Raw genomic sequence first — 12,837 nt, forward strand, 5'->3', positions numbered from 1 at the left:
TCACCTGGCTGGCAGGGGTGGGCAATACCAAATTCTTTAGGGTGAACAAAAGGGATTTTTAAATTCCCCTGCTTTTTAACTTGTTACTCCCCTGCTGATCTTCTATAAGACTGGTCCATATGGTGGCACTCACAGGCCACTCACTGACTGTTTGGGGTAGAGCCTGGTCATTCCTTTCCTGTATGCTCTTCAGTGGAGAGCAGTTTTGTGCAGCTAGGGAAGCTCACACCCCTGTCCTCATGTCAAGTGGACACAGACCTCATGGATGATTTCACAACTGCCCCGTGCCTGATTGTGGAGATAGCCAGCAGTGACTAGGCTAAAGTAAACCAGACTGTTTACCTTGTTGCGTTCTAGGTGGTTAATGAAAACCCTGGCCACTAGTCCTGCCTGTGCTACTAACCAGTAGGAGCCTCAGTCATCATCATCAGTGAACTGGGGTCAGTAGCCACGTTCAGCCTTTGTCATGACGCTGGCTGTCAATGAGAGCAAACACAGCAGGGTATTTAGAAGATTCTACAGACCCCAAGCGTCCAGAAAACCCCCTGTTCCAGGCATCTCCCCTCACTTACTCCCATCAAAGCCTCCTTCTGTTTCCTCATGGTTTTGCTGAGTACATGACTAATCTGATAACTAAATTTCTCAAGATTTGAAAGAATAAGACCAGCTTAATAGCTCACCTCTTCTCAATGTATCTAGGTTTTGCTCAGACTTCTAAGAAAGCCCTTATCCTTAGGGGTGGAATTTCAGGTGGGGGGTAGGTTCAGGTGGGGAGATGTTCCAAGGTGGGGCTCTGACACCAGGCAGCTTGTGTCCTAAGTTCACAGGCATTGTGAACTTGACATTATGCTTAAGTGTAAAACAGATAGACTGTTACAGGACTTGTGGTGCTTAGGGATAATTACTGTAAAAAAATACTCCCTTTATGCTGAGTGCTCTGATTATGGCTTATGGGACCTTGAAATCTAATGGAGTTCTCAGATGGAGATTCCTGGTGCTTCTGTTCCATGAGCTCCAGAAAATGGTCTGCAGAGATTGTTTTTTGTTTCTTTCAATTTTCTTACTGGTTAGGCTGAGCAGGAGATGCAGTTCTGGTCTGAGAATCCACAGACTGAATCTTAGCAGCGGTCCTGCTACTGTTCACTTGTGATCTGAGCTCTTCACGGATCTGATTTCCTCATTTCTAAAGTGATGATGTAGGATCAGATGTGAATGAGAAAAGGCCCTTTCTTGTGAGGAGAAAAGCCCATAATCAGATACAGTAAAAAGGGCTAAGTTCTGTATTAGGAACATAAAATGTGCTGTGGAAACAAAGATTCAGATTTTGCCTGTAGAGCAGGGGCTGGATGTTGAGAGGACAGGTGACATTTGAGTTAAGGCTTGAAGTGTAAGGGTAGAGGGGTTGAACGAAGTTCAGGCATAGGAGAGTCATACTCATGCTGGCACCAAGCAGAACGGAGGTTAAGAGGCATCGAGGAGAATAAATGGCTATGGTCCTTTGTCCCTGAGGTGCCCCTGCTGACTCTGGCCTTCAGATGTTTCCTCTTCCCTCAGCCAGGCCTTTTGTAACATAAGTGAATTTGGAAGGTCAGTTTAGATTTGCTTTTACAAATGAGGTTTCTCAGAATACTAGAATCCATTTAATAAATTCTCTTTCAGTGGCAAGTTCAGGCTTCCTTGGTATTTGGGTTTGTTTCTGCATAGATGAGTTCAGTCCTCAGTAGCAGTTTGTCCTAGAAGGAATACTCTAGAATCAAAGGAAGCCTCACCTGTGCTTATTATCTATTGTACCATCCATTTGGTTCATATTCTCACTCTAGGTAACCCTCGGCTTTAGGCCCAAATGAGTCTTGAGGCACTGGAGTGGACCCGACCCTTCTTTGTTGCCATCTACACCTTGTGGCATTAGACTGGCCTTCTTACAGGGACATGCTCTCTCTCCCCTTAAAGGAAAGAGGGTAGTATGAGCTTCATTAGATTACGGTGCCTAAAAGAACCAAAGTGCCCTGCTTCAACAAGGCAGAGGTTTATTTCCCTCTCAGGTCACACTGCAAGCTCCCCACGGTGGCTCTTGTGGATCTGTGAAGTCCAAGGCCAGCTCATTGTTGCATTATGTTTAGGTGTTGCTTTCCTCTTCATGGTCCAGGATTGCTTACCACCTTGCCTTTCAGCTGCTGGGAAGGGAAGGGCATATCTCTTTCTTTTAAGGGTAAAACCCAGAAGTGTCGGATCACTTCTGTTCATAGCCCATAGGCCAGAATGTATGTCCCTCACCTCACCTTGCTCAGGAGAAGCTGGGAAATGTTCTCTTTCCTTAATGAAAGAAGTGGAGAAATGGGCATTGGAGAGGGCATAGCAGTCTCTGCCATGTGAACTAAGGCAGAAAAATGCAGGGGTTGAGAGAGGGGTTTATTGGAGGGCCCTGTGGGGCTGGTGTTTTGGTGGGATCCATGGGGTGGTGGGGGAACTGCTGGGAGAAGAGGCTGGGAAGATAGGCATGGTGAAATGGCAGTTTGCCACAAGTATGACCTCCTCTGGTAGGCAGTGAGAATTCCTCCAAGAGTGTGCCCACTTCCGCTCTACCCTTGAGCTGCTTGCTGTCCCTTCATGCAGGTCAGAGCATGCTCTGGTTGCTGCTTGTCCCAGCCACGTGGCTGTGCTCTGTGGTGTACAGGCAGTTCTCCCATAGGTGATGGTGATGTTATTCTGTGCCTTTCCCTCCTGGAAGCAGCAGTCTAATGTCCTGCTCTCATAAGTTGGTGATGGTCTGGTGGAGAAATAGGGAGCAGGCTGTACAGAGGGAGAAAAGGGCTCTAGTACTTCTAATGGACACCTACAGCCTGAGGAGACAAGTGGCCATCCTAGAAAAGCCTTGCCCTCCTCAGGTGACAAGCTGCTCTCTGATCCAGAACCTTGGCAGGAAATTGCTCTTTGTGCAGCCAAGCTTGGGCAATCTGGAAGAAGCTTCACAGTCAGGTTCATATTGTGTGGGTCATGGAACAATTGGTCAAGCTGTCCAAGGAGAGAACTGACAGCAGACCAGTCTCACCCTTCATGGAGAGGGTATTACAAGCAAGATAGCAACAGCTAACATTTGAGAACTTGCCATGTGCTAGGCACTGTTCCAGGTTCTTTACTTGTATTGTCTTGTTTAATTCTAAAAAAAAACCCTATGATGTGGGTACTGTTGTGCCCAGTTGATAAATTAGAAACTGAGATGCAGATGAGTTGGGTTAACTTGAACCAATATCTATTCATCTAGCAGGTGGTAGAGCCACGATTTGAATCTAGTTGCAAAGGCTCTGCAGCCTCACTTTAGGCTCTGTGTCTGGTCTTTTAGGATTCCAGGGAAGGATGCCCTGCCCCTGGGTCCTGGAGTGGGGAGTAGGAGTGCTTCCCTGTAGGAGACTTCCTGTGTACATGGGTAGTCCGAATGCATTCTGCCTGTTGTCAGCTTGTCTACCCCTGTACCTCAGGGAATCATCTGCATTAGCTTAGTCACTGCTGGACATTTGTCCCTGTGAGCTCTGCCATCTCAGGCCATGTGCGACTTCCCAGTTTTCAGCAGGAAGCCAGGGTGAGACTCTGAAGATTTTCTCTCTTCCCTCTGCATTCATAGGCCTGTATAGCAGAACTTCCCAGAATAGCTCTTCTTTTTATCTTCATTGTTTACTCCTCTAATTGAAGCCTTGGGAGGGGACTCTTTAAAGCTTAAGGTGACCATATTTCAGACCAGCTGTAAGACTTGGGATGCTTTTAGTTACAAGTAACAGGAAATCCTATTTGAATTGACTCTACAATCAAGAGGGTGTGTTGGTTCACATAATGGGGCAGTCCAGGGGACGTTCGAGTCCAGGACTGTCTTACCATCTCGCCTCTCAGTGCTGTTTTCAGGCTGGATACCTTGTGGTCATAGGGTGGTAGCCAGTATCATTTAAGACTCTATACTGTTTCATTCAAATCTAACAAGAAAGTAAAAACATATCCTTTTTATAAATGTTGGACCAGGATCCCACATGTGGGTCAGATCAGTCCATTCCGATCCTTGCCTTAGGAACCAGTTGGCCAGGCTCAGATTATCTAAGCCTAAAATTTCGACCAGGGCCATGGTATTACTCTTACTGATTTAACTGAGTGTGGAGTCAATCCTGTTCAAAGCCCTTGCATGCTGCCCAGTGAAGTAGAGGTAAAAGAGATTCTGGGAGATAGCCACAGTGTCTCCTACACCCAGCACGTGCAGGGAGAGAAAAGAAACCTGCAGAGCTAGGGAACCAGGTGGTGGTGGTGGTGAACTACAGAGCAGATCCATGCCCTGTTTCCTATTTCAGGGACTGTGCACAGGGCCCAAGTCCTTTCAGAGATCTGAGTTCTCCTTTTCCGATCAGCAGTCTACATGATCTTGCAGCTTCTCTGAATTTCACTTCCTCCTCTGTTGAGTGGTAATGATGTTAAGGTATAGCTGCATTTTATGCAAAATTATGTTTGAAGTTGTATGATACAAAAAGTCTTATGTGCAAAATTTGAATTAATTCAAATCCTAAGAAACCGAGAAAATTCATTAGCCATGTGATTTCAAAGCTGGTAGGCCAATGAAAGTGTTCATTATGTCTTCATTTTATGGAAATGTTAGTCATGAATTATATGACTTTGAATAATGTGTGGACTTCGGGAATCCCTTGTATGGAATGAACCACCCCATTCTTCTTTTACTGACTTTGGGTTCCCTAAAGGATGTGATGCTGTTTTATAAAATATGAAATGAAAAAAGACCAAAAATACCCTCCCGTACTTAGATGATAACTGGGTATGCCCTGGTACTTGGCAGTTTATACCCTACATCTTGACCTCTCAAGGATCCAGGACCAGGGTGATCTCTCTTCTTCAGCCATTTCTACCAATTGGGTTAATGCTGTTAGCCTTTCAGTAAACTAATGGATATAGTTACTTTAATTTGGAGGTCATTAAAACCTGAGTTTACAAATCAAAAACTGGATTGCACAACAGTTTCTGTATGTTTGTGTGTGATGATATATCAATTTCTTTTTTTTAGAGGTGTTTTTTTTAAAGATTTTATTTATATATTTGTCAGAGCAAGGGAGAGACAGCACAAGCAGTGGCAATGGCAGGCAGAGGGAGAAGCGGGCTTCCCGCTGAGCAAGGAGCCTGAAGGGGGACAACTTTACTCTGAGGCTTCCAGTGGCCTCCTAAATCGCTCATAGTAAAGGCCAAGTTCCTTACAAGGCCCTACATGATCTGCTTCTAGCCACATCATCTTCTCTCCCTCAACCAAATTCTTTTTTTTTTTTTTTTAAGATTTTATTTATTTATTTGAGAGAGAGAGACAGCAAGAGAGGGAACACAAGCAAGGGGAGTGTGAGAACGAGAAGCAGGCTTCCCACCGAGCAGCGAGCCTGATGCAGGGCTTGATCCCAGGACCCTGGGATCATGACCTGAGCTGAAGGCAGATGCTTAACAGCTGAGCCACCCAGCCACCCCCCTCAACCAAATTCTAATTTCAGTTCCAGTGGAGACGTGCAGGCCTCCTTGCTAAATTTATTGATTTCAAATTCCAGTTGTTCATTGCTAATATATAGGAAAGCAGTGGACTTTTGTATATTAACCTTGTTTCTTCACAGCCTTGATAAAATCACTATTAGTTCCAGCAGGGTTTTTTTTGTTTTTTTTGTTTTGGGTCAATTCTTTGGGATTTTCTACGTAGACAGCCCTATCTCTGCAAACAAAGATAGTTTTATTTCTTCCTTTCTAATGTGTGTAATAAGCGAGCACGAGAGTGGGGGGAGGGGCAAAGCGGGAGGGAGAGAAAATCCTCAAGCCCACTAGGCGCTGAGAGCAGAGCCCAACTCAGGGCTTGATTCCATGACCACGAAATCAAGAGTCAGATGCTTAATCGACTGAGCCACCCAGGCGCCCCATGAGTTCTGTTTTTATATCTGAGGAAGACTGTTCCCAGGATCAGAGGAAAGTAAATATGGTTGATAACTTTTATAAAATTCAGGAGGCACTTGACTGTGTTTTGCTAATCAGCCGTATGATTAGCCAGGTCGGTTTATTGCATTGGACCTTGGTTTCTTAATCTTAAATTGAGTATTTTTGTAAATTAGACTAAGGTATTTTCTAGAGTTTTGTTTGTTGAACTTTGTTTCTCAGTTATGGACTACTTTAACTGGGAGGGAACTTAGAGACCCTTAAATCCTGTGTTCTTTAGCCAGTAGATTAACTTCTGTCTGTAGAGCCCAGGCTTGTCAGCTAGGAGGTCATCCCACTCTCCTCTCTGATGGTTTCTGGACGTCCCTTAGGGTGAGAGGCCTGGGCTGTTGTGCTAACATGGTGCCGAAGAACCAGATGAACCTGTTTTCAGGTATCTGTGTGATGTCAGGCAGGTGCCTTCACCCCTGAGCTTTAGCTTCCCCATCTGTAAAATGAAAATGATATACACAGGTTGTTGTTAGGATTAAATGAGATGTTTGTGGTTTCTTTGCACAGAAGTGCTTAGTTAAAAATCAGTTGAATCTGATTGTTTACCTTACTCCATAACTGCTTTGTGATCATCGGTTTTTGATGCCCTTGGAAACATGCTAAGTGAAAGAAGCCAGACACAGAAGGTCACATATTGTGTGATTGCATTTATATGAAATGTCTGGAATAGATATATGTGTAGTGACAGATGTGGAGTGGTGGTCACCAGGGATTGAGGGGCTAGGGAGAAACTGCTTAGTGGTAAAGAATTTTCCTTAGGAGTGATGGGAGTGTTTTGGAGCTAGGTAGAGCTGGTTGCACAATGTGGTGAATGTACTACATACCACTGGACTTTTTTTTTTTTTTTACAGCTTTATTGAAGCTTAATTGTGCAGTGAATTGCCCGTATTTAAACTGTATAATTTGAAGAGCGACATAGTCAAGATAGCAAACACATCTGTTGCCTCCCAGACTTTCCCCATGCCCCTTTTTAATTCCTCCTTTCCAGCCCTCCCTTCCTGTCATCAGGCACTGTTTTTTATAGATTACTTTTCATCTTCCAGAATTTTATACAGATGAAATCATGCAGTATATATTAGGTTTTATCTGGCTCCTTTTAGCGTATTGAGATTCCCTTAGATTGCTGCGCATATTAATACTTCATGATTTTATTGCTGAAAAGTATTCCATTGTGTGAACACACCACAAATGATGCATTCATTTACTGGTGGACATTTGAGCATTTTTTCCTTTTGTGATTACAACTACAGCTGCAGCGGGCATTCGTGTACCTGTCTCTGTGTGGACACAGTATCCCTACTCTTGAGTAAATATCTAGGAGTAAAGTGGTTAGGTCCCAAGATATGTGTGCTTAAACACTTCTTGACATCTACAGAGTAAGGCTTGATCAATTATATGAAATGCTATGGACACATTTGATAAGCAAAACAACTGGATTTTTGCAATGGTAAGGCTATTGTTAACTTTGAAAACTGAAAATAGCCTCAAGAGTGGTGGGTGGGAAGCTTTTTAGAATGGAATTAGGAAAAACTGAAGTGAGAAGTTTGGACCAGGGAGTGTTGATGACTTGAGTTTGCTGTGAAGAGTAGTAGAGAATGAAGTTGTGGTGTTTGAAAAGTGTGAACTGTTCATTTTTAAATGGGTAATTTTATGTGAATTGTACCTCAATTATTAAAAAAAAAAAGAAAAAAAATCTTGACATGCAGGTCACACCATAAGCCACATAAATCAGCATTTCTGTGAGTGGGCCCTGGGCACTCACTTTTTAAAAATCTCACCCGGTGATTGTAGTATGTAGCCAGTGAAGAGTCTTGATCTAAGTACGGTTGGCAAACTTAATCTGTAAGGGCCAAATATTTTCAGCTTTGAGGGCCGTGAAGTCTCCATCTTCACTCCTCAACTCTGCTGCTGAAGTGTGAAAGCAGCCATCATCAATATATAACGAATGAGCATGGTGTGTTTCAATAAAACTTAAAATAACAGGCAGTGGGCCAGAGTTGCTCAGTATTGATCGAAAGGCTAGATGATGGAGAAGGGGTTCCAGAGCCTTGAGGGGGATGGAAGGTAACCTCGTAGGCAGAACCAGATCCAGAACTCTGTTCCTTTGCCCATTTTAGTTCCTCACATTGAACATACTTACTTGAGAATAAACATCTTAGCAATGGAAACAAGAGGTTAGAAAGCCAAGACTTATCTTATACTTATTTTTAATTCCAGCTGCAAAAGACAAAGAAAAGAATAAAGAGAAGAAATTCAAAGAGTTTGTGAGAGTGAAGCCAAAGAAAAAAAAGAAAAAGAAAAAGAAAACCAAACCTGGTAATTTTTTCCCTGGGGTGTTTCACTTGGGTTTCCTATCCTGGGTTGGGGAGGGGTTGCTTTCTCTCCAGTTCTGGCCTCTGAGCTTGCACTGAGGAGAGGAGGGGCCATAGGCCTTTGAGGGAGCTTGTGGGCTCAGCCTAGCATACACCTTGGCAGGGGAGGAGTCTGTTCATCCTGGGTGTTACAAGGCCACACTGGCATTTAGGAAGGCCTTCTTTTCTTGCAGCATTGGCCAATGTGCCCTGTCATAGGGTAGTGCATGTGAAAACATTATAGTAAGAGAGGATATGCAGATGAATGACTGTATTTGTTTGTACACACGACTCTTCTTTTTTTTTTTTTTTTTTTTTAAGATTTTGTTTTTGAATAATCTCTACACCTAACGTGGGGCTCTTATGACCCCAAGATCAAGAGTTGCATGTTCTACCACCTGAGCCAGCCAGGCGCCCCTTGTATACTCAACTCCTTTTTCTTTATTTTTTTTAAGATTTATTTATTTATTTGAGAGAGTGAGAGCTAGAGGGGGTGAGAAGAGGGAGAGGGACAGATTCTTAAGCAGACTCTGTGCTGAGTGCAGAGCCCAGCGTGAGGCTCAGTCTCATGACCCTAAGATCACAACCTGAGCCGAAACCAAGAGTCAAATGCTTAACTGACTGCACCATCCAGGCGCCCCTACACACAACTCAAACACATATCTCAACCTTTCACTAAAGGATTTATTTCTTGAAGAGTGTGTATCTAGCTCCTACAAAGATGTTAAGAAAATCAGTGTTCCCACCTTGGGAGCCAAAGGGATGCCATGTTTTATTCTTAATTATCTTTTGGCTTAGAAAAACAGTCTTATCAGAAAAAAGGGGAGAAGGGTGATGGTGAGGAGGAAGCTTTTGATTTTGAGGTTCTTGGAGGTAGCCAGAAGTATTAATCCCTAAATCTATCCTCCACACCCCTTTGTAGTTGAATCTCTTCTCTGCTGTGGAGTTGTTTGAACAGTGGAGCTGTTGGTTGGATGGGATTCATTCTGGAATGCCCTGATGATATGTGGGGATACTAATTCCTTTTTGATCCTATCTTCCAGAATGCCCTTGCAGTGAGGAGATCAGTGATACCTCTCAGGAACCTTCTCCACCCAAGACATTTGCTGTCACCAGGTGTGGGTCCTCACATAAACCTGGGGTCCATATGAGCCCACAGCTCCATGGCTCAGAATCTGGAAACCATAAAGGGAAAGGGAAAGTATCCGGTAAGGAGACTGTCTGCTGACTTGATCATTTGTATAGCACTATAGTTGGAGAAGGCTGGATTTATGTTGACACTGTAACTTACTCCCCAGGCCCTCTGCAAGTACAGTCTGTTATATTTTCAAAATAAAGAAGTACATCAAATAAAACAAAGGCTATTAGCTGTGCCTTTCCTGAACTTTCTCTCTCTCCAACTTTGGTTTTAGTTGAATGCCTCTTAGGTACCTCCAGGCCAGTATGTCTGTAACCCCCCAAATCCATTATACCCCATCCTCTTGCATACCTACCCTTCTCATTGCTCCATTTCTTATTGATGGAGTCTGCATCTCACCTGATTGCTTGGGGAAATCTGAGTCAACCTTGAAGCTGCTTCTTCTCCAGCAATTTAGAGGGTGATTGTGAGTTTGGAAGGACTTCATAAGCATATGGAAAGTACTTACAACAGTGTCTGGTACAAAATAAGTGATCAGTAAAGGTTAGCTGTAATTAGAACTAATCGGGCACCAAGATCTAGTGATTCTAGTTCTGATTATCCCTGGAATCTGCCCCTTTTTCATTTCCTACTGTCTACAGAGTTTTAAAGATGGCTCTGGATGTAGACTTGACGGTGAGCCAGGTCCTGGGTGGAAGGGATGAGGTTGAGGAACATATGAATCATTAGGATGACGATCTGTGTAGTTCATAGGGAATTGCAACCTCTCTGCCAATGAGCTCTGTGACCTTGAGCTGCCACTTACTTTGGGCTTCACTCTCAGTAAAATGAGGAATGGAGTTCAGTTCATCATCAGGCAGCATATGTCATTTGGGCTGTTGCTGAATGACAGGCCCAAGGAACAGATTGGAGTTCCTGGTTCCCAGCTCTGCAAAAGTTCCTAGAGGAGCGGGGGTGTAAGGTCACTTCCACTCTTGACATTCTAGGTTTTTGAAAATTTTAATTTAAAATAGTGACTGTTGTTTTTCCTTCCCTCTCAGAGGAGGATAATCTGAGTGAGTCCTCTTCTGAGAGCTTTCTTTGGAGCGATGAGGAGTATGGTCAAGATGTTGATGTGACCACCAACCCAGACGAGGAACTTGATGGGGACGACCGCTATGATTTTGAAGTGGTCCGCTGCATCTGTGAGGTTCAGGAGGAAAATGACTTCATGATTCAGGTAGGTAGAGCTTCCATGAGACAGGCATAGAGAAACACAAACTGGTCCTTGGAGGAAATTTGGAGGGACTGCAGTTTGAGGACAGCAAACACAGAGTCCTTTTAGAAGCCCCAGCCAGATAGGCAGTATTACCAGCAGCACATTGAGCTTACTTTTTAATTCAGCTTCTTCTGAATCTCAGGCTGAGGTAAATAGCCTATTAATAGAATGAGAGAGGACTTGAAACATCACTGAGTCTAAAAGTGTCCTGCTCTGCTTGGGGCAGCTGGGATCCACAAATGGGAAGGGCCTTGCCTGTTGGTCACACAGTGAGGAGTTGAACAGCAGGGATCTGAATCTCTTGAGTGGCAGTTGAATCTTCCTATGGTCCCTTACTTTCTCTCTGATGTAAAATTTCTATATGGAGGCCAGTTTCATAACTTGTCTGTTTCTTGTTCTTTATTTTCCTGACATTTGTATCTGTCATTTCCAAATTTGGGATGTGCCTGCGGGGTGGGCCTCCCTGCCTGCTTGGGGACAGCATCACTGGCCAGCACCTGCTCGCCTCTGGCCCTTTTCTTGCTCTTGATGACAGTTCTGGTGATGTGGCTGCTGGCTGGATGACTCCCAAGGCTGTCATAAATACACTGCGTGTCTTGGCAGCTGCCTGGACTGTCTAGGGAACCTGAGTTTTTCAAGTAAGTCATGGTTATATTGGTTAGGAGTCTTTGGGAATTTCTTTGTTTTTCAGTAGCCTTCATGGTAACGTCTGGGAATTCAGAGTACATACATGGTTTCAATGATATTTATGACCTTTAGTAAGCCTTAGGTCAGTGATTTTCAAACCTTTTTAACATCAAAACCCATTTTCCTAACGGATTCTTTCATAGAACCACAAAATGTATAACAAGTTTAAAAGCAGTAGTTTTGAAAGTTCAAAGTAGATCATCTTCACTTTTGAATTCAGAAATGTGAATGGTGTGCTTTTTCCCGTGAAGTCTGACATGCAGTCAGGGTTGTGCGTGAGAGTTGCCAACTTGAAGCATTTTAGTGACTCAATAGTTTTTCTCTTTTTGTGAGACATGGCCATTTGTATGGGTGACTTTTCCTAAACAGCATGCTGCATGGTCACTGATTAATCAGAGATGGGAGGGAAAGCTTTATTCCAAGTGTAGCACAATACTGAGCTAGCCTAGCAGTACAGAGCTACATATACTGGTGGGTTATGTTGTCTTAACTTTATGTTTGGGACACATTTGAAGATGCATTTCTTGTTTTAATTTTAAAAAATATTCTTATTTTTAGAAAGATGCCCATTTGCAGAACCTTTGAAACTCAGTGGACTACAATTTGAAAACTCTCACACAACATGGAAACTATCGTTTACGTAGAATTTTTTTTTAAGTTTGGTTTTTAAAAGGATGTTGAAGATGGTTAGTTCTTATCCTGTCTCTCGGTGGGGCGTGTGGTCAGTTCTGGGTCTTGGAAGCCTGATTTGGTCTTCATTTGTCTATAGAAATCTTTAGTGGGTGAGTAGTAAAGGCCCTTCCTGGCAGGGCTATTTCAGAAGAGACCTAGTTCTGATCCACTGTACTTTTCCTATTGACTTTTCTATAAGTAGCAAGGATGATAGGGGGTGTTCGGGGAGGCAGAGCTTGGTGTGGCATTATGTGCTCTGTGAGGAAACTTAAGTTTGGAGCTGTTGAGGCCATGCCAGCTGTTACAGGGCAGAGTCAGAAACTGACTTTCATCTCTTCCCAGGCTCTGCATGGCCTTCCCCTAGCTCAGCTCAGCTCAACGCTTTGGCTTCCTGGGGTGTTGTGGTGACGATGAGCTCACTTCAAAACACCTCATGTTTTGCCGTAGAAGACTTTTCTCTGCTGTCCACTTGCTTTGTGGTATAGAGGGACAGTTTTTAACATTCCCTGTCATTATGAGCAATATGCCTTTTCCACTCAGTAACTTTAGCAAAAGGCATATATTTAGAGGGAGCTCTGGAACAAATGCAATTTAAACTTACTAAATGTGTTCATCATCTAGTTTTAAATGTCTTCTTCATCTAGGAAGATTCGATGATTATTTTTTAAATAAATTTTTTATTTACATTGGTAATTTGCACTACCCTAGAATACATTTAGAGTTTGTTTCCTAGA

General features: G+C 43.4%; 1 protein-coding gene across 2 annotated transcripts in view; it reads left to right on the forward strand.

Annotated features, from left to right (window-relative positions):
* Positions 1-12,837, forward strand: part of PHF20 (PHD finger protein 20) — a 145,213-nt gene that overhangs the window by 107,223 nt on the left and 25,153 nt on the right. For both annotated transcript variants that reach the window (XM_040638250.1, XM_040638251.1), the window contains 3 exons: positions 8,215-8,313; positions 9,392-9,556; positions 10,527-10,705. In XM_040638250.1, the coding sequence (XP_040494184.1) occupies positions 8,215-8,313; positions 9,392-9,556; positions 10,527-10,705 (443 nt within the window). The remainder of the gene's footprint in view (positions 1-8,214; positions 8,314-9,391; positions 9,557-10,526; positions 10,706-12,837) is intronic.

This window comes from Ursus maritimus, unplaced genomic scaffold (assembly GCF_017311325.1).
Source record: "Ursus maritimus isolate PB19 unplaced genomic scaffold, ASM1731132v1 scaffold_22, whole genome shotgun sequence".
NCBI lineage: Eukaryota > Metazoa > Chordata > Mammalia > Carnivora > Ursidae > Ursus > Ursus maritimus.